General features: G+C 44.8%; 1 protein-coding gene across 2 annotated transcripts in view; it reads left to right on the plus strand.

The window, feature by feature from the left end:
* LOC128747193 (latent-transforming growth factor beta-binding protein 2) overlaps positions 1–22,760 on the plus strand; it is a 110,364-nt gene that overhangs the window by 67,964 nt on the left and 19,640 nt on the right. For both annotated transcript variants that reach the window (XM_053844870.1, XM_053844871.1), the window contains 18 exons: positions 2,444–2,566; positions 3,623–3,787; positions 4,922–5,164; positions 6,674–6,693; positions 7,426–7,459; positions 7,863–7,919; positions 9,906–10,031; positions 12,474–12,602; positions 12,730–12,849; positions 13,063–13,182; positions 17,508–17,627; positions 17,747–17,869; positions 17,956–18,081; positions 18,158–18,283; positions 19,159–19,284; positions 19,447–19,572; positions 20,362–20,487; positions 22,137–22,262. In XM_053844870.1, coding sequence (XP_053700845.1) covers positions 2,444–2,566; positions 3,623–3,787; positions 4,922–5,164; positions 6,674–6,693; positions 7,426–7,459; positions 7,863–7,919; positions 9,906–10,031; positions 12,474–12,602; positions 12,730–12,849; positions 13,063–13,182; positions 17,508–17,627; positions 17,747–17,869; positions 17,956–18,081; positions 18,158–18,283; positions 19,159–19,284; positions 19,447–19,572; positions 20,362–20,487; positions 22,137–22,262 — 2,136 coding nt within the window. The remainder of the gene's footprint in view (positions 1–2,443; positions 2,567–3,622; positions 3,788–4,921; positions 5,165–6,673; positions 6,694–7,425; positions 7,460–7,862; positions 7,920–9,905; positions 10,032–12,473; positions 12,603–12,729; positions 12,850–13,062; positions 13,183–17,507; positions 17,628–17,746; positions 17,870–17,955; positions 18,082–18,157; positions 18,284–19,158; positions 19,285–19,446; positions 19,573–20,361; positions 20,488–22,136; positions 22,263–22,760) is intronic.

Raw genomic sequence — 22,760 nt, forward strand, 5'->3', positions numbered from 1 at the left:
GATGGTTGTGGGCTGGAGTCCAGCTCTGAACTGTCCATAGGTGTGCGTGCAAGTGTGACCTGTCCAGGGAGTCCCTCGCCTCTCGCAATAGAATCCTACTGGCCGCCTCACTCTTCGGCCTGAGCAGAAATCTGACTCGAATTATAGGCTGGAGAACCTGTTGCACAGTAAAGTGCAGCTTGTCAGTTTGGAGAAAACACATTCCCCCTAATTAAAAGCATTTTTGGCCGCAGGGTTTGTGTCTGGTGTTGGACGACCACCACAGCTAAAGCATAAAACAGTGGATGAGCCTGCCAAATTTACTTTAGTTATAAATCAAACAGACTCTGGGGTCAAGTGAGGGCGTGACAAGGAGCACTGAGTGAGAAATGCCGTCTTGGAGGTGGAACTGGTCAGACTCTAACAACAGAAGTGAGAGTCCACCAAGCCACAGTCTAGTTACGAATTGTGCAAGACTGAACTGACACGCGAAATGACATCAGATATTTGAATTGACAGGCAATGTGTTCATTCATATTTAAACTTGACAAACTGAGTTGACTACAAGGGGATGGCAGTGACTTATATAGCTTTTTTATTTTCCTCCATTTGTGTTTTTTTTATTTATTTATTAGCCATAAATTCATTTTGTTTTGACATTAATCTGTTTCTCGATTATAATTTAGTCATTTTTGCAATTGTTTTTTTTTCCCCATCATGTTGGTGGTTTCCCTCTACTGCCCACTGTAATGCCCCCTAACATATTTTGCCATTGTTGCGTTACAATTTTATTTTATAAATTTACTTTTTGGGCCTGTGTTTACTTTCCTGCATCTGTATTTGAATTAATTTTTATTTTCATGCTATTTTTACCATTGTTTTGTTTGTTTATTTGGTGTCGTCTACTGTGTGTTTGGCGTCTTCTTTACTTTTTCATTTTGTTGCAAACTTCTTTGTGTAGCCTGTTTCTCAGATTGTGATTTGTGAGTTCCATGCTTGCAACAACATCCTTTACATCGTGTTTCTGTCGCTCATATTTGTTCTTGCTGTTTAATATTTACAGGTGGTGTGTTGCATTCAGTATACTATGCTGCGTTTTTCTGATAGTTCCTTTTGTGACATTGATTTAAATAATTCATTTTAGAATAAAATTACTATTAAACAAAAAATAATTCAAAGTAACTCATTGAAATATTTTTGATGGAATTTGTTGCTGCCATTGCGAGCAACTTGTACCACCCGAAATGCTGTTTAATCCTTTTGCATGACACTAGTTCAAAATGGCCACCTATAATAACTTATGGTAATAATAATGTATAACACCAAGCACTGTTCAACCTCAGAGCGAAGATCCTCTTCTCTTGTTACATAAGAAATGTGCCACCACTTGTCGCTCTTCCAAACAAAACGAACTTTTGGAAGCGTGTTTAGGTTTCAGTGGCATTAAAGCGGAGTCAAATGAAGGCGCTTGAAGGACTGAGAGTGAGACTGAAAAGATGGAAGAAGCGCCGTATAAACATCAGCTGCACTCAGAGCAACTGAGTGATTTCCATGTTGCAATTGTAAAGTTATTCCAGAGTCAAGGTGGAGAGGCCAGTGATGTCAGAGCAGCAGGGTATCGGTGCCTTGAGGGATGTTTCAGAGACTCAGAAAGCAACCAGGTGGTTGGCGTTTTCCTCCCTCTCCTCCTCTGCTTTTATTGCAGCACATGATTTCTTTTATTTTTTTTTATCTTGGCCTCTGTTTGATGGTCAAGTTCTTTCTTTGTTTGAGGCAAGATCATACTAAAGCGTCCAAGTAGGTGACCTAATTCCGCTCTAATGTTTGTCACATTTCATTCATAAAATCTCTGCCGATCAGCTTTTCATCTCCATATTTACCCCAATCTGTTAGATTTATCATCACAAATGCCCTCGAAAGCTCAATATTTCCATCAAAACAAGAAAACACGAGCAGATTAATTAAAATGGGAAAAATCTGTGGTGGCAGCTTGTCAGGTTCCAGTTGTCAAAGCATGGCTGAGACCCAGTGGTCGTCTCTTTGTTTAATGCAGTGGAACAACAAACTTTGCTCGCGATTGCATGACTAAGCGGCTCAGAAATGTCCCCCTACGCTCCTGGTTGGCACATTATCTGGCTAACTTGCTTCCAATTGGCTTAGCGGCTCCGGAGCTGTGTGAAATGTAGGTAAATTGGGCTCTGCATCGGTCCAGTGCCTGATCTGGCTCCGGCAGGGGGGAAAAAACCAGGTTCACATCTTGAGAAAATGGTGACATAAACATCCCACTATTTCCTCAGCGTTTGACCTACTGTCCTGCTTTAGACATCCACTCCGAACAAGAAAGTGTTCCTCACCTCGCTTCTTCCGTACTTGTTGTCATGACTTTTATTTGTGTGACAGTTCTGAAAAATGTGCTGAGAAGGGTCAAACTTGTGAAGTGGACTGACCGCTGGTGCCTTCACAGACATCAACGAATGCTTGCTGCAGGGCATCTGCAGGAACGCCGTGTGCCTTAACACCAAAGGGAGCTACAGGTGCACCTGTAAACCCGGGTACATGCTGGACCCGGCCCGAGGACACTGCGTCTGTGAGTACCGTGGCAGCGCCAGCTGAAATTTCTTTGCCTGTTTTTCCCCTTATTGGGTGTCATACCGCGACTGGGGGGCGGGGATTTCCTTGCCACTTCATACCTACTGCTCCCATTACGACATCTGAACTGCTGTATCAAGTGTTCTGGGCCTCATAGCCTTTAAGAGGAAACTTGTCAGTTTGAGCACATCACTTCTTTCTTCTCTCTCTGTGGGCATCCCCCTTCAGTGGTGGCCTCAGCAGATCCTCTCCCTCTATCTCACCCTGTCCTCTGCTTCCTCTTCTCTCAAACCTACAGACCTCATGTCCTCCTTCACCTCCTCCATCAATCTCCTCTTTGGCCTTCCTCTCCACCTTCTGCCTGGCACTTCCAAACTCCTTCTTCTTCTTTTTCTACTTCTTTGTCTTTTTCTTCTTCGTCTTCTTCTTGCTTCTCCCTTCAGTGGTGGCCACAGTGGATCACCTTCCTCCATCTCACCCTGTCCTCTGCTTCCTCTTCTCTCAAACCTACAAACCTCATGTCCTCCTTCACCACCTCCATCAATATCCTCTTTGGCCTTCCTCTCTGATCCCCTCTGATCCTATCATCATCCTGCTCACTCCCAGAGAGAAGCTTAGCATCTTCATCTCTGCTACCTCCAGCTCTGCCTCCTGTCTTTTGCTCAGTGCCACTGTTTCCAAACCATACAACATTGCTGGCCTCACCACCCTTTTGGACACTTTCCCTTTCATCCTTGCCGACAGCCTTTTGTCACACATCACACCTGACACCTTTCTCCAGTGATTCCATCCTGCCTGCACCTGCTTCTTCACCTCTTCCTCACACTCTCCATGGCCCTGGACAGTTGAGCCTCAGTACTTCAAACGCCCCACCTTCTTTATCTCTGCATCCTGTAACTTCAGAGCACATAACTTCTTATTCTTCTCGGAATTTCCCTTTTCTCTTACCATTCTCGTCCCATTGTGAACTGCAACAGTTAAAAACTTAGGTGTGGATGTGCCAAGTGTAATTCCATTGAGGGACCCAACTGATGAAAAACTCTTTCCCCCCCAGCTGAGAAGGCCATGTCGGACCAGCGGGCCCTGTGCTACAGATCAGTGTCAGCAGGTTCCTGCTCTCTACCTCTGCCCCGGCATATTACCAAGCAGATCTGCTGCTGCAGCCGGGTGGGCAAAGCGTGGGGGGCTGGCTGCGACCGCTGCCCGCTGCCAGGATCCGGTAAGATTTTTCAACTTTCCGTCTTTGGTTTCGTCCGCTGGGTTTGATTGTGCTATGAATATTTAGCAGCTGCTATTCTTGTAGTTGTTACCTAACTGCCAGCTGGAACCAGTGTCTGGTCCAAGGGAAACACTAGTCAAAAGTAGCAGGCTAGCTTTTTGGACGCATGGTACCGTCCGCTGAGTCGTGGGGGATCGCGTATCGGGTATCGCAGACCTCCAACGGGACCTAATGTGGCTCTTACGAGCCTCTCCTCTGAATGAATTCAGTAGCCGCTCACATGCAGGTTTCCAGGCCCGACACAAGCGCTCGCAGCTACCACACATCTGTCAGTGCTGGTATCTGCGTTCCAGACTCCTCTGGCGTGAGGTTGCTGGTTTCAGGTCAGGCAGGGGACACCGCGCTTCTCACTCGTAATGGATTCACCATCGATGAGGTTTGCTGGTCTCGGACAAAAAAGGTGAAGTCTAGCTGTGTTTTTATCTGGCCAGGCAATCCTCCACTCACCTCTCACTTACACACTCCGGTAGCAGAGTTCAGGCGCAGGCCATCGCTGGAGCTGACGATTATCTAGATCACGATGGGACACAATATATGAGCGCATGAGGAGGAGGCCTGTGGTTACCACTTTTTCGCTGAATAAAAGTCCTTTTTATTTTTGGTAAAACAAGCTTGTGAATTTCCGAAAAGGCCTCTTGAGTTCCCCAAGTCAGTGACCAGATATCTAGCAGGGAATTGGGCATGGCCTCCTGGTCACTCTTCCCTGGAACCTTTGGCGCATCATCTTGCAGAAGTTCTCTGCGAAGCATCAACAAGTCGCTCTTGTTCCACGGCAAGTACAAGAGCTTCCAGATGCTGCGTCAACTTGTAGTTCTACCTGCGCTTACGTGTCCGACATGAAATCTTGAGATACGGTTTTATAGAACTTGATCGAGAGCTTCACCCTCCAGACTCTTTGTCACGAAAATCGTCCTTCTTTTGTGTGCTTAACTTGATACTTCCCTCAAAATTGCCCCACTTTACAATGCAGCTCCTGTGATGCATAAATTGAAAGCATATGTTAGCTGTCAAAAGTTTAGTCCACAGTGCTGAGGTTTTCTTTGAGTGACCATTGCACTTGTTTACTCCCTACAGACCATTTCAAGGAGATCTGCCCGGTGGGTCATGGATTCACCTACGAGCGCTCCGACGTGCAGATTTCTCTGATGCGACTGGAGGAGGACGAGCTGCAGAGCACGAGTTTGCTACGGGAGGAGCAGAGCCCCACGTATCCCGATTTATCCGTGGCATCCCAGGAGCTTCCCAGTGTTCCTGTCTGGCCAGAAACACCGCATGTTCCACAGTTGACTCCCCAGTTGCCTGCAAGGCTACCAGAAGGTGAGAAGTGTGAGGAGAGCAAGGTAGTACATTATGACCAATGTTAATATTGTGGTACAAAAGAAATGGACCGGTGGATTTCTACTCTCACCTGGGACTAATAGAACAAGATGGTTGACACAACCACAACTAGAGCTGGAAAACAATCCTACCCCTTTAAAACTGCTCGCCTTTCCACAATGTGTCGGAAGTACAATGTGGCAATCGTTCAACTGAAAAAAGGAGTAAATTGCGATTGACATTTTGATGATGTTCAACCATCAGTGCGTCCAACTAGAGCCTTTAAAATTCAATCTTTTTTTCTCAAATATACAAGAATGAAGAAAAATATGGGTTCTAGATGGGAAATAGAGGGATGGTGGGCTGGTGCTCGAGCATCACTTTGGGTGTGTCTGAGTGTGTCCCATCACGTCAGGAACGCAGCCCCCACCCTTTTTTTAATGGCACAGTTATAAATCATGGGCTTTTACGCCTGAAATGAAGGTATTTTACAGAATAAAAACTTTACTTTGGAAGGCTGTTTTGAGAGTTATGTGCTTTGAGAAACGCATTTCTCGTAACACCACCTTTTGGTTCACTGTTGTGAGGCCAAGAGAGAAAGAAATTATTGGTCTGCATGTCAAGTCCACCTGGGGGCAACCCTCAGTCCGTGTACACGAATCTCATGACCAGTACTCTGCCAGGGTTCAGCGCTGGTGCTCACCTCCGCCTGCCCGACAATCTAAAGCACTATATTGCTCCTCAGAGTATGAAGCTCATGATCAAGATGTTTCAGTCCAAAGCACAAAAGACAGTTGAAAGCTATAATGTGAAATGAAAAATCTGTGGAAGATTTTTTGTGTGCGTTTCTGACAGTTCATGTTTCTGACAGTTCATGTTTTGAGAAACAAACCGCAGAATTTACTTACATGAACGTTTAACAGCTGAATCAAATTAGAAGCACACATCGATTGATCTGGTGAAGAGTTCAGCCCCTCGTACATTTTTACTTTGCCATAAAAACATGAATCAGTTTTGTTGGACAAAAGCCTCACAGTCCTTGTGACAAAGCATCGATACCTCCGAGTGCTCCGCCAGCTGTTTGCGATTTAATTCATTATTAAAGGTCTCGTCTTGATCACACACACATGCTTGAAAGTTTAGCCGTGTTCCGGGGGCCACACCAGAGCTTGTTCCATCCATCACCGCCACTATGCGCTCACAAGTCTTCGTCATGCTCCTACAATCTTCCTCTGATAAATACCTGCGATTTGCTGGCACAGCCTCAACAGCGTGATTTAAACGTTGTTTCTCTAAATATTTATGAATATTTATTATCGCTTCATGATCGGAGGTATGTTTCCCGCACCGTGTGGGCAGGCCTCCCCCCCCCCCAGAAGATAAATGCCTTGTTTTATTGCGAATAAAGACCTCCAGAGCAGCGCGGCGATGCCGAAAGAGGACATGCTGTCTGTCCACTGAGGGATCCAGCACTGATAAAAACCTCTCTCTTCTCTCTGTCTCATGCAGATGTGGAAAGTCTGAGCCTTGTAAGTTGTCCGACCTCTTGGCACGCTTCTCCCCTGTTTATCTTGGAACGGCAGCCATTTCAGCCAGAGTCATTGTTATGATAGCATGAGCGTATACGTGAGCAGACCCCCCGGCTGCATGTGGATGTTTGCTTGCTAACACAATTCTGGGGGTCCCATCAAAGTGTGGTTTCCTTTTTCAATTAACCTTTTATTAACACATGGAGTTTCATGCTGTCCCTGTGCTTGTGCTCCAGTTGCCTCCTACTCTGAATTGCCTGTGAAGGGTTGACCTGTTCCCTGCCCACTACTTTGACTACTACTTCTGCCTGTACTTCTCCTCCTCCAAATAACCCTCGTGCGTATTCTGTGCTATTCCTTCTACTACTAGAACTTCATCTACTTGTACTTGATGACTGATGATTTTATCAAAGGTAACTTTTTCTGCCTTTATATATGTTTTCTTACTTTGTAAATATTTTTTTAAATCGACAAACTGAAAGAGTTTTAAAAGTTTAAAGAAATTGTATCACGTCTCTTTTCCTCCTCAGAACAGTATTGCCAACACATGTGGACCTGTGGCAATATTCATTCCAAGATTTAGAGATAGAAATAGAGCCTATCATACAGATCAGCTACAATATATACTTTTATTTTAGAAATAATAATAGGGTTTTTTTTTAAATGGTCACCTGATCACAAACTGAGGATGGTAGTTTGGCGGCTCAATGGATTTGCCCTTTTCTTTTCCAGCCAGAAGCGGCGACTCCACCACCATTGAATCCAGGTATTTCTCCCACAACTTTTCCTAACATACATTACAACGTCAACGCTCCTGCGGTCTGACTTTATTGCTCAAAGGTCAAAAGCTGGCTGTGATTGACTCAACTTTCAGTCAGGCAGACATGTTAAAAATGGCTTCCCCCTCCGCACAGTGGTCTGCCTCCAACGCCAGCGAAAACAAGGACCATTATATCTAAAGACAGTCTCTTTACTGCGTCGATTTATTCCCGCCGTTGTCCCATTTTTAGCCCTGGGTGGGATACAGAGCATTTTTATGAACTGCTGTTGAGTGACAGCCAAAGCATTCTGGGGTGGCAAGAAAAGCAGTCAGCCGTTTCAGTTATGGAGACCATGTGTGACACGACGATTGGGGGTCCCATCAAAACGGCTGTTTTTTCTCTCAACAGAAAGCTCTTCCAGCATCAACCTGCCAGATTCAAAGGAAACAGTCTACACTGACGCTGGTAAGATTGACTTAAATGGTGCCCTTGAATTGAAAACCGCGTATGAAACATTTGGTAGATTTAGGAGACAAGCTCAGTCTTCCTCAGAGAATTCTTGCTGACTGTTTCACGAGTCTCGCCAAGACCTGGTGGGAATCGAATGTCTTCTAATGATGCGTAAAAGTGCTGAGTTTAATGCCAGATCCCAGAAACTCTACTGACAAACAGTGCTATGATTCTGACTGGTCTCCACGTAATCTGATGGCTGTTGGCACAATGGAACTGGCGTTGACTCTCTCTGATCTAAAGTGTCGTCCACTTGTCCGAGTTGTTGTCTGGAAAACCATTCCACAGAGGAGGCTTGATGAGCCTGTGGGAAAAGGCAAAATGGGAACTCTCCCTGGTGAGAAACTCGTATCCCCCTGTCTTCTTCTGCATGTCCCGGGATGGTTCTTTGATGTAGCAGTCAAAGAAAACAACCCTCAACTTAAGAAAACCTCATTTAGCCTCTCTTCAGGAATATCCGGGCCTTTCCTGTGTATCGCATTTGGAGATGATGGAATGGTGCAACTCTCCAATTCATACTCTCACTCTGGTCACGCAGTATGAGATACACCAGAGAATACCTTAAACTTAGAAGGCGAACCCATAACTAACCCATACTAAACCACGGCTCCATGTAAAACTACCGGAATTTCCAGAGAATAAGCGGCTACTTTTTTTACAACCCTGTGGCTAACACATATAAGATATGGATTTTTGTGGGCAAGCATGTAGAGATATTGGTCCTCAGCACATCAGGCCAATGAAATTACAGGCGTTTTATTGACACCAAAGCTCTCAGTGTGGTCAATGTGGGAGCACTGAAGGGAAATACACCCTGAAAAAAGTTATTTTAAAAGATTCTTATTATACCGGATGCATGATACGGTTCAGAAAATCTCAGAGTTTGCTTTGGTCATTTATCCAGCTCAATGCTGGACTTCAAAACTTACTCAGAAGTGATGTTATGTGTCCTCATGCATTTCTTAAGCTTGTGCACAAAAATCATTCACCTTTTTATGGCGTAGACTGCACCGCTACATTTAGTTGGCGTGGCATATGTTTAGGTGCACTGCTACAGAATACACACACACTGGTTGTGTGACCACCGAGGCGCATGGATTCAAGCCATACTCCACATTATCAAAGGCACTGAAGCTCCATGAATATATTGAGAACCAGACAGTTTAGCGCCTGAAGCCTTGAGGCCTTATTTAAATAAATTGGGAAAATCTTCGGGGGGAAACTATTATCTATTTTTATTTGGACGCTGAACTGAGAACGGCGGCGCTTAAGTGTTGATCATGGCCATGTAACTCGTACACACATTTGTAAGTGGGATCGGGTGTTGGTTCACCACCAGCATCATCATCTTAATTTTTTCTGTACTTAGTCAACTGCTGGCACCGGAGACGTAGCCACATCTTACAAGACATTTTTCTCGGCTTACTTCGAGTTTCACTGGGGAGAGCTTGTTTCATGCTTTTATTAGTCCCCTCAAGCCAAAGCCAAGTTGGCCTGAAGATACCATTCTGCACACAAGGTGAAAGGGCCGGAGCTTTTTGGAAACGCGGGCAATTCTCTGAGAAATGGACGTCGACAGCCTTATTTGGACGGACGTCAGAAAGAGCGGAAAATCGGTTGACCAACTGTCAGAAAGTGCAGAATAACAGTAATCCGATAGAGAAAGACGTCAGATGCCCGGTCTGTTTTGCTGAGGGCCACATGGAACCCTGTCAAGAACAACAGTCATGTCAGGCTCCACTGTGCATGACCTGTTTCTCCATGACCCCGTTTCTCACCACCTGTTGGACCGCTATTCTGCAGTAAACTTGTTCTTCATGTAGGACCCTGCTAATAAAATGGGAGAAAGTGTCCCACGCTGAGCAGCATGTGTCGGAGGAACGCATACTTCTACACCACTGTTACATAACCAGGTCACCTGTATGGTTTGCTTCTTTCAAGGTATGGACAAGTGTGCCAACACCCCCACCATATGTGGCCACGGGAAGTGTATTCCAGTTCAGACCGGCTACACCTGCGAATGTGAGCCAGGGTTCAAGCTCAGCGCTCTGCAGACCAACTGCATAGGTAAGCCTCGTCTGGGAGGTTGGAAGGAGCAAACAGAAGGAAGTGCGGAAACATGCACTCTCCCCTGTCTATCATGGTCTCAACACAAGCAAATCTTGTTCACCGAGCGTTACACAGCGCCCAAGTGTTGAGAAACCAAGCCAGCCAGAATGAAAGGGATCCGTTTGTTTACGTTGACCTGCTCCGTGAGGCCTGACAACATTACGCAGACCCTCCAAAGAACTGCCACTCTTCTGCGATCCCTTACCTCATGATGAAGTCTTGGGCTCGAGTCTGGCCACTGCACTCGGTTGGGTTCAGGCCCATCGCGGAGGAATTCTTCTGCAGTGGAGCTTCCACAACTGTGGCATACGCTTGACTTCACAGAGTTTGAGTCAGTTGGAGGGAAACCATCAACGTTCTTGTGCTCACACGTGAAATTACATCTTCGGTTGGTGTTGGCATTCGGTGGGATACTGTCAGAGTACGGGGCCAACGCTTGTCTTTTGAGGGTAACTGTTGTTACTGTCCGATGTTTCACTCAATCTGTTGTGATGACCTGAGAACATAAGCTTCCCAGGGGAGTTATATTTTAGCCAGCTGTAATAAAATACTGGTCAGGATCACAGATAAATCTTTCACCACTAAGCGCACAAAGCAAGGTTTGAGCCCGTAAGGCGAGAGTTCTCAAATACAGAAGTCGATGGCCAAGTAGATTCTTAGCTCAAGTAAAGCATGGTGCCCATGTCACCCAGTAACATTCAGGTTACTGCAAATCTTGCCGTCTGAGTTGTGTGGCGTTGACACTATACCCTCTGTACTACATCTTGGAAAGACACATTACAGTTTGATCTGAGGACTAAACTTGTGATGGCCGTGACAGCTCCTTTCTCCTGTTTGATCAACACTAGTTCATCAGTTCATCGAAACCTGGGCCATAAATTCAGTTGCAATAGATATAAACTCACGAGGAGCAACAACTGCTTCCAGGTTTCTTCTGCAATAGATTAGAGCCGTCGGCTTAATGGACATAATTATATCGAGCCTCTTCATAGTTTCTTGCTTGTGCTGGTGTCACTGGTTAAAAAATAAAAATAAAAAAAGCCCTCTCAGCACTTGCCATGATGCCCAGTAACAGTGGAGGCTGAGACCCAAACAGAGTGATACTTCACATTTGACCAATCCCAGTATGAATGAATCCACTGTGGAGAGACAAGTTCCCGACTGGCTTTGTGTCCAGGAAAGGCAAACTTCATAACTACTCCGAGTTTAATGATGCGCAACAGATATTGCAATGTCCCAAAAAGCCAAAGGAATCAATCCTGTTTAAACAATTGGTGATGATTTGTTTTGATCGACGCCTTGCGATCTCATTCACAGTCAGGCGACCTCTTTCAAGGCAAGTATGTGACACAGCATGAAAGGAGTCCCTGGAGTAGACCCACTTCAGAGTGATTTTATAATTATAATATTGCAAAATTTGTTTAAAAAATTCAAGGTATGATTCAGTCTTTCACTCCCACTTTTTCCCCTGCTAACATTGGGGCGTTGTTCTGCTTTCTCATGGCTTTTTGGGGAACATTTCTTAAATTATTTTAAATTAAAATAAATATATTTATATATTATTAAAACATTTCTTAAATTATTTCTCTTCCTAAATAAACTACTTTTTCAAATGTTTATTTGGAGCATATTAGCCAGGAATTAATCACTATAAACCATTCGATTTTACCTTTGAATAGTTGCCGAAAGTTCACTTGAAGTACCACCATAATTACCAAGAAATAACCATAAATAAAGTAGTAGTTTCCAGACTATTGAGCGCCATGGAATATTAGCACCACCCACCAAATTTAAGAAGGAAAATAGGTCTTGTTCATCCATAAACTGCAGCGGTCTGTAAGTCGCAGGTGCAGTGCACTGGTGATGTCATACATACATGAGTATCACTTCTGAACTAGTTTGGAAAACAGGCTCCAGTATGGAGACTGACTCATGAAACAAACTGGGCAATGTTCTGAATTGGAATCATCAATTCCTCACATCTTTTATTGACATTAAAGCGGTCAAAATGCGTTGTTTTCGACTGCATGTCCCAAGTTCAGACACCACAGCCGGTCTCAGCTGCTGCTTCACATCTTTGGTCCACCAGGAGATCAGTTCTGTGGGCAGAGCTGCAGACACTCCAGTGAAAACTGTGCATGTTGAGCGCTTTAAGGTCAATAAAAAGCCTGTGATTTCATCAGTTTGATGTGACCAGATTCAATATTTTGGCAGCATCACACTCTTAAGCCTGTAAAAATTCATATATTAGTCGCGTCACAGAGTTCAGACCGCAAGAAAAAGTAGCAGCTTATTGTCCGGAAATTCCGGTGAATACTTCATAAGTGATCCTCAGTCTAAAGTGTTGCCTAATAGTCACTTAAAATCCTTCAAGGTCCCTGTGTTGTTTACTCCCTGCAGACATTAATGAATGCGAGGGCGACCCTTGTGAAGGGAAGGGCAGCTGCACAAACACATATGGTTCATATACGTGTCAGTGCTACAGCGGCTACAGCCAGGTGATCACCCAGAACAGGAAGTTCTGTCAAGGTAATGGATCTCCATCCGCCACAGTCCTCTGCTTCTGATTCCCCTCATCTTCTCTGTCGCCACCATTCATTTAAGGAGCATCCTGATTGAATTACGCCTGACAGTCGCTTCTCGTTCCTCTTGGCAGACGTCAACGAGTGCAGCCTGGCCAACAAGTGTCCGAACGGCAAGTGCGTCAACACCGATGGATCCTACACCTGCGACTGCAACCACGGCTTCGCGCGGTCATGGCGAGGCCAGTGCGAAGGTGATGAACACAACATGGACCCCTCAATTTGAAACACGACGAAATAATGTTAAGCAGACATTTTCCGACAGCGAAAGCATTTGCAAATGTGTATCGAACAGAACTTTTTTTTTTCCTCTGGTCCGAGCCAAACACTGTTCTCTGACAAAGAGATTTGATACGAGACAATTGAAGTGATTCTTTCCTTGCCTTCTCTCTCTCTCTCTCGGACAGACGTAGATGAATGCCGAGAGCCCAGTCACTGTCCGGGCGCCGTCTGCGTCAACACTCCTGGCTCCTTCGAGTGCCGGGTTTGCAGTCCGGGCTTCAGGGCAGTCAATGAGAGATGTGTGGGTAAGGCAACACTTCATCATGGCAGCGCACCGACAACCGTTCCTACCCAACTCTCCCATGGCGGTTTCCAACTGCTGCTTTGGAAAGTCGCCGGGCTTCCCTCGAACTCCGCGCACACACTCTGGATGAGGTTACGTTCGTGAAGTGGCCGTTGCCAGTTGGCATCCCAAAACATAACCGGCGTGACATAGCAACAGACAGAGCCATTAATGACCTGCTGACAGCCAGTGATGTAGAGCAGCTCACCAAATACTCTCGAATGCACCGACTCCCATCAATTGCGGCTTTTATGCATGAAAGAGCTTTTAAAGTGCTGATGAGCAGAAAATGTAATGTAAATTTCCCCCGGTTCATCCAAATTTGAGAGAAGATGTCGGGGCAGTGGAGTGACCCCGCCAAGACGGGACGGTGCCGCGGCCCAAAGATGGAAGTTCCAGTGTAATATGCTCTGCCTTCAGGTTAGAAAACACTAAGGTTTGTGTGGGAAGCAGAAGCTTGTCTTGTTCACAGTCCGATAAATAGTTCTCTAAAACTCTTTCTTTGTAATGTAGTTAGAATAACTACACATAACTGCATACATTCACCGATAATATCAACATTTAAGAGCATCAATTCTCTTTTTTGAGAGGGTTAGTAACTTTAGAACGTCTTTAAAATATTCTGAATTTCCTCTTCCCAATATGTTTTCTCTTCATCATTTGTCACACTTTATATCCAAATATGTTTAGCACATTTAGTTATATTGGCAATTTTATGAATGAACTTAAAAAATACAGCTCAGAAATCACATTTTTCTAGTTTTATGGCATTCCTGTTCTCTGATTATTTCTTATTTGTTATCTTATGTGCATTTTAATATACCTGTATAATTATAATATATAATAATATTATAATATAATAATATATTTTTGCCCTCATGAAATTAAAATCTGATTTTTAGTTTAATCTGATTTATCTTATTTAAACATTTCTTTTTTGAATTTTACTGCTTTCTACCAAATATGTTGCTTTGTTTATATGTGAAATTTGGAACATATGTTGCCATAAATCAATGACTTATTTATTAGTCTCTTAGCAGCACATTAGCCAGTTGTTCCAGCGTGAAGCCTGTCTATATTTCAGCCCTGGAATGGTCACCAAAATTCCACTGACAGATAAAATTAAAGTATTTTCTAGAGTCAAACTCTTAGAAATGGTGCGAGACCCTTTAGATCTCTTCGTCCAAGACATCGATGTTTGGCATGTAATTTAAAAGGGATGCGGCCACCTGTGAGAGACATGGATTAAATCATCTGCAACGATGTGTGAAAAAAGTCCAAGTTCAAAACGAAACTCGGGGTAACACCTTTATTCTTGGACCTCAGCGACGCAGAATGAGAAACAGGTGCTTTTCTATCTCCGCACTGGTCGCGCGTGAGGTCAGAGCTGGCCGACAGGAGACGGAAAATTTGGGGAAAAAATGTTTTCTTCTCAGGTTGGCGTTAGATACGAGGTCAGGGATGGGATTCTCTCCTCGAACCAAACAGGCTCATGTAACTTTCCAAACGTTGCGTGTGAAGGATGGCCCCTTCGCCCGTCCTGCCCGAAAGAAAAACCAACTCACCCAGTAAATTCTGTAGATTCCCAATATCCCTGTAACACAGTTCGTGTGTTTTGCCGGACCTTTGGATACCAGCGGCTCAGGATTGTTTAGAATACTTTTTACTATTTAGAAGAGTCCAAATATTTTCCCTCAGCCACAGCCTTGAACAAACAACCACTATTGTTGAAGGGCCATGGACACCATCGAGGCTTCAGAGCTAGGTGAGCGGGTATAAGGTCAAATCGCAGCAGGGAGAGGCTTTTACTGTCGGTTAGTAAACTTTAATGAAGCAAATGACATGCAGTGTGTTTGAACTAACCAGCCTGAGCACGGCTCGGTTATATAACAGCCTGGCCGCTGCTGCTTACCACTTCCCCTCTCCGTGACCTTGCACCCCTCTGTTTGGAAATCCAAATCGCCTCACGTCAGCGTTCCAGATATGTGGAAGTGGAGGGAGAAAATGATCCGATTGGCATCAGCTCCTCTCCTCCTTTTTAAGTATCAGGATCAGCTCAGGCTCGCTGAGCTCCTCGAGGTCTGTTCTGAACTTCACAGCCTCACTGGATAGATGGAATAGCGCCTCAGTATGGGGTCATGGGCAACTGTGTAGGTGCAGTTGGTGCCCAGGTTCTCCCTGGATTTATTTAACTTCTATTGCTAGAGAAAAGTTAAAAGAGTGATGCCCCCAAGATGAATTACATGTCCAATATTTGGCATTTTGTGACTCAATTTTAATGGAAAAAAGTAAAACATAACTGGATTTTTCCGCTTAACAACATGGTAAGAACTCAGACTTCCACTCTTGCAGCCTGTTAACTTTTCTGCCAGCTGACAAGTCAATGTCTGAAACTGAAACTAATATTGCATCATGGGTGGTTTGAGTCAAAAACAACATGGCTAAAATAAAATCCAATTTTAAAAGTCAACTTACAAACCATTTCTGAAGAGCATGTCTCCCTCTGTGTGAGCCTTTTGCTGCTGCGCATTGGAACGTTGCCCTTCCATTTAACTAGTTCAGGAGTTATTGTACTATGAAATTTCGTCGTAACTACTTGTGGTATACAATGACAATAAAGTGAATCCTGATCCTGATCCCGACTTCCAATCCCAGATGAAACTGGTTTGTGTTGGGACGGCCCAACCACGCACGTTCTGGGGGTGGCCACCTCTCTTTCTCGTAGCATGTGGATTTTCCCAATACAATATTCCTTGGATGAGCTATAGTAATTCAAAATGTCAGATGCTCTCTGTGGCAATTGTCAATAAAGGGTTAAATCAGGGGTCCTCAGGTCACTGGTCCTCATTGGGGCGCAGCTGCTGGAGGTTTCTTTTTCACTCATTGTATCTTATTATCCATTTTATTCATTGTGCAGATATCAGATCAGACCATGTCGCCCCCCCCTTATGAATTCTTTCTACTCAATATTCTATTAAATATAAACTTGCATTCAGGGTTCAAGAACACTTGGAAAAGCATGTGAATTTTAAATACACGATCCAAACTCAATCCATCCAGAGTTAGGTTTCATGGAAGTCAGGAGAAATCCGAGTAGAGGTCGGCTCCTATCAGCATCTGAGGTCTCAAATAGCTCCACCGAAAGTCCTGGTCAATTTGTGGGTGGAAAGAACCGGTCTCCTGCTGTCAATCATTTTATCCCAAAAACACCACTGTACATGGGGAGAGACGCCCTGGACAGGTCTGCGGTCCGTCGCTGGACAGAAAGGAAACCTCAGCCTGTAAAACTTCTCATGGAGAGGGCACCTAACAGGAGTAGATTTAACTCATGTGACCAGTTCTTCTTCTAAAGATTTCCACTGTTCTGTCAGCCTGTGGTGAAAACAACCATCACTGGTCAAGTCGATCTCGGTGGGAGTCACATGCGCTGGCAACAAGGCTGCTGTGTTACCGCTGTTTGCTTCAGTCAATTCCAGACAGTTGCACAGTATTTTGGGCTCAATTGCCCAAATCGAGGATAAGCGTAATTGCTGGTGCGATAGAGAGTGCTGTGTCGGAGCTTATCACGGAGGGAGAATGTCACCACGCTGGCAGACGTCTGGCACAGGCCGCTCGGTTTCGACAACATCCATCCACTGGCATCACCTCGTGCCAGGATTCACCCGCCCGCTGTCTCCCTTCCCACCTTTATTGGCTTGTTAACACTTGATAAAATCGACCTGTAAAACAATAGCCGGGCGTCAGGTTTTCCACATCGGCTAATTCGCCGGTCAACTTTTCTGACTCATAAAATGGAAAAGTCTGCCGCTCCTCCAAATCGTAAATGAAGTTTATGTCTTTGCGCTGATGCGGTTTAGTGGCTGCTGTTGCGTTGCTCACTAATTCGCCTCGTAATTGTTTCCATTTCGCGTTCTATTCTTGGAGGTTTTATTGCGCCGAGCTCTGGCGGAGATTGTGAGGCTTCTGTTTCAACTGCATCGACGCAAATATTGTCCGTCACCTGGAGGTGAGAAGTTCATTGACAGCATGAGTGGAAACATGTAAACATGTGGCCAAAAAGCTTCAATCCCTCAGTTGCTTTGCTTCCACTCAGTTGAGGTCTGGTTGCCGATGCCTCCTCAGATCAACTGACAGACACTTTTCTTGCTCTGCCCCAAGGCCTTTACCTGGTTAGAAGAGAGGGAAGATAGCTACCACTATTCACACCATAATCTCCTCATCATTCAGGAATGAGACGCTTTAGAAAGTGCCAGCCTCTTCACGCTGTCCTGCTCCCCTCTTCTGCAGACATAAACGAGTGCCTGAACCAAACCATGTGTGGCAATGGAAGGTGTGTCAACAGCGAAGGCTCCTATAGGTGCGACTGTTTCCAGGGTTACAAGCTCTCCCTGGACAACGTGTGTCGAGGTTGGTTTTCCAAAGCGCTACTGCAGAAGCTTTGTGGTACAACTTTTAAAGGGTTTTTTTTTCTTATTACTGCTCCCCCCTCTTCACCCCCTCCTCTTCCTTGTCCATGTTCTTTCCAGATGTGGATGAGTGTGCGCTCCCAGGAGTCTGTCTCAACGGCCAGTGTGTCAATCTGGACGGCACCCACCAATGCACTTGTAACCCAGGCTACGAAGCGACCCCAGACGGGAAAGTTTGTGAAGGTCTGTGAAGGATTACAGAGCACTCGTCACTCCCGACCCCTCGACTCTGGTTGGAAAGCAGCATGATGCCTATTTTTTTTTCTCAGATGTCGACGAGTGTGTCACTGGGAATGAGTGCCCGGTGGGGATTTGCATCAACACCGCCGGTTCCTTTACCTGTCAGCAGTGCCCGTCTGGGTTTGGTCCATCCGCTGATGGACTGAGGTGTGAAGGTATGGAGCCAGCAGACAGATTGATGGTAGTGACCCTTCTGTTTCGGTGGAGTCATATATTTGAATTTCTGTCCAGATGTGGATGAGTGTGCCCAGGGAGACTTCTGTCTGGGGGGTGTCTGCACCAACACTGAGGGCTCCTTCACCTGCACCAGGTGCAAGGCTGGTTACAGGGTCTCTCAAGACAAGCGACGATGTGAAGGTACTTTTATTGGTCCCCTTCTTAAAGATGTGTTCTTTAGTTGGGAACTCAGGTTTCCTCTCATCATCCAATGACATACCGTGGTACATTTAGATCTTTGGTGGCATATGTGAGCAGCTAGATCTCAAGGACCAATCCCATCCCGAGCTCTGGGTTCTGAGTGCCCACCACTATGAAGTTCCCTCCGACTAGGTGATCAGTGACTGACGTCCTGAGAAGAATTGGGTCAGAACTTCATGACATTACGCTTTACTTTTGTTGCGTGTAAAAGCATATGTCGATTGTTGGAGAAATGCCACCTCCAGCATTTATGCAACCTCTTGCATCGCCCCGGATTATGGTGAACCAATGCAGAAGAAAGTAAACAAACGCAAGATTCGTCCTTGAGACTAAAATGTTCCTGTTGTTTATAAGTCATGTCATTCACTTCACAAGTTGGAATCCTGGGAATCTAACCACACTTCATCTTTCAAGTCCGCTCCGGAGTCCACTCGGTTTGAAGACATCATTTCAAGTGACGAACAGCGAGTGCCCTCGGTCTTAGGACTATTGGGACACACTCGATAGATGTGATCTCGATCTGTGTTACATAAGTGCAGTTGGAAACTTCGCTGCTGTTTTTCATCCTTTATGAACGCAACCTTTATGGGCCACAAAACCTTACTTTTTATCGCACATATTTGGGCAGTTACTGTTGGAGGTGAGCCCCAAAAATACCATCCCAGATGCCCAAAGTGATGAATAGAAGCAGAATGAAATGTACCAGTATAGGCAAATGGAGGTGGTTATGAAGTTAAGGACTTTGCTGTTGATGACTTTTTCAGATGTTTAGCTGGAAAATAAATTCCTTTTGAGAGCAAGTATTTTGTTGACAGATATCGACGAGTGCCAGTCCCTGTCGACCTGCGCCAACGGGATCTGTCTGAACTCTGAGGGGTCCTACACGTGTGAGAACTGCCCGACTGGCTACCACGTATCGGATGACGGAGAGCTCTGCGAAGGTCGGTTTGTTCAGTAGCTGGGACGTTACATCACTCAGCTCACGCAGTTCACAGAGCCCACACTGGCAGGATGGCTGGCTCCGGCCTGTCATGATAAATTTAGATGTTTTCCTTGGCTGGTGCGGCGCTGAACATCTAATAGTGTGTGTTGTTTCATGCCAGATATTGATGAGTGTGCACTGCCCGCTACATGCCCCCGTGGATCTTGCACAAACACACCCGGTTCCTTTACGTGTGTCGTCTGTCAGCCCGGTTTCAGAGCCTCAGCCGACGGTCAACAGTGTGATGGTAAGGTTTTTTTTCACTCGTCTGTTTATATTTAAACCAGACTGAACTAATGTTAGCATGACGGATTTACGCTGTCAAGGAATTATTATGGTTATTTTTTGCTCTCCTGACATGATGTATAGCCGACTTGAAACAACTTGGCGAACACTGTCAAAATCCTAGTAGCTTTGACTCTTGCCTCTTACCGCGAATAAAAGCTTTATGATTTGAGAAGAAAGTAATGCTACAGATACTTGTATAGCCTGGCGGATGCAACGGTCCAGACCCAGCTGACCTGTCGGAACTTTTAAAACTCTGTGACATATCCTGAACTAGAATATCAGACATTGCTGTTCTCCATCACTGAAGCGTCAAAAGCCTCATTACTTTGATTATTCTCCATCTAAATGTAAAATCGGTCCGACATGACCCTAATACATTTCCTGTTGTGTATTTGTGGAGACCTGGACCGTGTGGGTCAGTCTGGAAAGGTCCCAACGGGACTGCCGAGCTTTTTAATGTCCCAACATATCAATTCTTTCGTTATTTCGACAAGGACTCTTGAGCAACAACATGTTGCTCAGGATGTAAATGGCATCAGGTGTGACAGCATGGAAACGAAAAGCCATTATCCGAAATGAAAATCCCAGAATTTTCAGTCCAGACATCACATCATCATAGCTCTGGACCCCTCCGCCTCTGGCACAGCCCAGTGAGACGACAGCTCTGAAATAAAACTCGAGGACGTTGGGAACAGAGGGGTCTTTTCTGAGGTCTGAGACGACTGACTTGATGTGTGCTTGTCTCTAGATGTGGATGAGTGCTTGGTGGCCAACCTGTGCCCGGGTCAGCTGTGTCTCAACACGCCAGGATCCTACTCCTGTAGGAGTTGTGCGCCTGGTCTGCAAGTCTCCCAGGATGGACTCAACTGTGAAGGTGCTACTGATGCGCATGCATAACTCACTCGCTCATAGATTCGATGACTTGGAGTCATGACCTTTGATATCATCAACACAGGATACATATGAGTTTTATACATGCAGTGGCATTGGTGACCACTAGAGGGATCGCTCATGTAGACAGTATAACTGTAGTAGAGTCATGCATTTCTCTCCTGAGCCTGAAAGTGCCCAACAAACTATAAGTTCTTAAGTCCACCCCAAACAAAACTTGTTGTACTTTTCCCAACTCCCACCGCCTGAAGTCTGGTTAAAACTAGTCGGACAGTGTGCCAGGGGGCGGGTCTTAAATTAGTCAACCTTCAGCAAGGCAAATCGGAGAGTCAAAATTCTAGCTTAGTCTATTAAGAGCAAAAAAAGAGTTAGTCTTCTTTGGGTACTTGATGAGTCTTGACTTCCTGCAACCGCGACCGTTAGCTTCTCTTCCAATATGCTGCCATTTTTCACTTGTGCTGCTTGAAACGTGTCGCAAATCCCCGCCCCCATATTGTACCATGACTTGTTGCACGTAACTGCGACTCCGTTCTGATGTCACTGAAACAGTGTTTGGTGTGAAGCAGAGAGGACTTGCTAAGTTCATAGTCTAAGTTTAGCATCCTGTTTCTGGTTGTGTAAAAGAATAACAACTGTAAAAATGAAACCCCACTAGTAAGTCAAGTATCCAGTTCTTTGCAGGGTGCCTGGACTCCCTTTCACAGCCTGGTGCTTTATGATCCGAGGGTAGCACAAAGTCAGACAAGTTGACTGAGCCCTCACAAGCCTGTGTGCTTGGCTTTGAATGGGTTCCTATAGATAAGGAGACGTTGCACATGAACTACCTGGCACATGACCACGATGCAAACGCTTCTTTTATGAAGCCCGAGGCCCAAAAGATCTCCATAATAGTTCAGGAAACCTCTTTATCCAGATGTGCAGGGCCGTTTCTCTGGCCTGCTCTGACTCATCAATCAGAATAAGTCATTATCGTAACCCCAAAGAGCCGAGCCAGTCCTTAACCAGATAACTAATATCCGTTTGAGGATTGAATATCTGGAGCCGCGCGAGGCGTCACGACAGGAGTACGGAATGTTTTCTGCCTGGAGTGTGATTACACAGACTCTTCAGAGGACTCCTTAATTTCTCCTGACAGGATTTATGAGATCAATGCGGTGAAACGGCTCCTTTGATGAATCCGGAGAGGTTGTATCTGTCATGACTTCATGTGGAAGGAGATGAGTGTTGAAATGCTCTGGGTCACATGAAGGCAAGTGTGGAGGAAGCTCCCCTGCTGTTGCCTGTGCCTCTCTGTCTTCATGTCGGGAAATATTCACTTCTTAATATCGGCCCATCTTTACCACGTAGAGCGGTGGTCACCCCAGTCGCTCGACTATGACCCGCTCTATTTTCCCTCCAGCAACACAATCCACGCCGAGGAATTTCCAACGATAACAGCTTGTAGATTCAGTAATTATACACCACCTGTAATCGAGGCTGTTTGGGATTGGACCGCAGTCCAGCATACTTTTCTTTCCTCCCTTTTTAATAAAATACTGTCAGTGAGATCTAATAACTGCGGCTCCTCTGACTGTATTGTTGGTGAGGAAGCTCAAGCAACGCAGTCTAACCTTTCCCTTTTCCCCCCCTCAGACGTTGATGAGTGTAAGATCGCAGGGGTGTGTTCCACAGGGGTCTGCACCAACACGCAGGGGTCGTACTCCTGCATGACCTGTGACCCCGGGTTCACCGTGTCCCCCCACGGACACTCGTGTGAAGGTACAGTAGGATGAGGCAGAGGAACCAGTGTAAACACTACTGTACAAGAAGCTGTTTCATTTTTTTTGTGCCAAAAATATATATCGCCTTTGTCATTTATTTTTTTAAATTCATTTGAGGTTTTAGAAGTCTGATTAAATTTTTATTTTTATTTTTTTATTTGATTATTAAAATATTTTGTGCGAGGAACTGGAATTACATTAACATTACTTAATATCTAAAATACATTTTTAAAGAAAAAAGAAAGAAAAATTACAAATAATAGTGTTTTTCCATTTTGTATGAGTTTTATTTATTGAATGGCCAAAAAACAAGAGAATAAAAACAGTTTCAAATAAAATATGAAATATAAAATAAATATTTTTATGCATTCAGTTTAGATTTATGTTATATATAATGTAAATATATAATATTATTATAATTATTATAATATAGATTTATGTAAATATATAATGATGATTTGAATCCAGTAAAAAAAAAAAATTCACAGTACATTGT

The sequence above is a fragment of the Synchiropus splendidus genome, chromosome 16 (genome assembly GCF_027744825.2).
Source record: "Synchiropus splendidus isolate RoL2022-P1 chromosome 16, RoL_Sspl_1.0, whole genome shotgun sequence".
Taxonomy (NCBI): Eukaryota; Metazoa; Chordata; class Actinopteri; order Syngnathiformes; family Callionymidae; genus Synchiropus; species Synchiropus splendidus.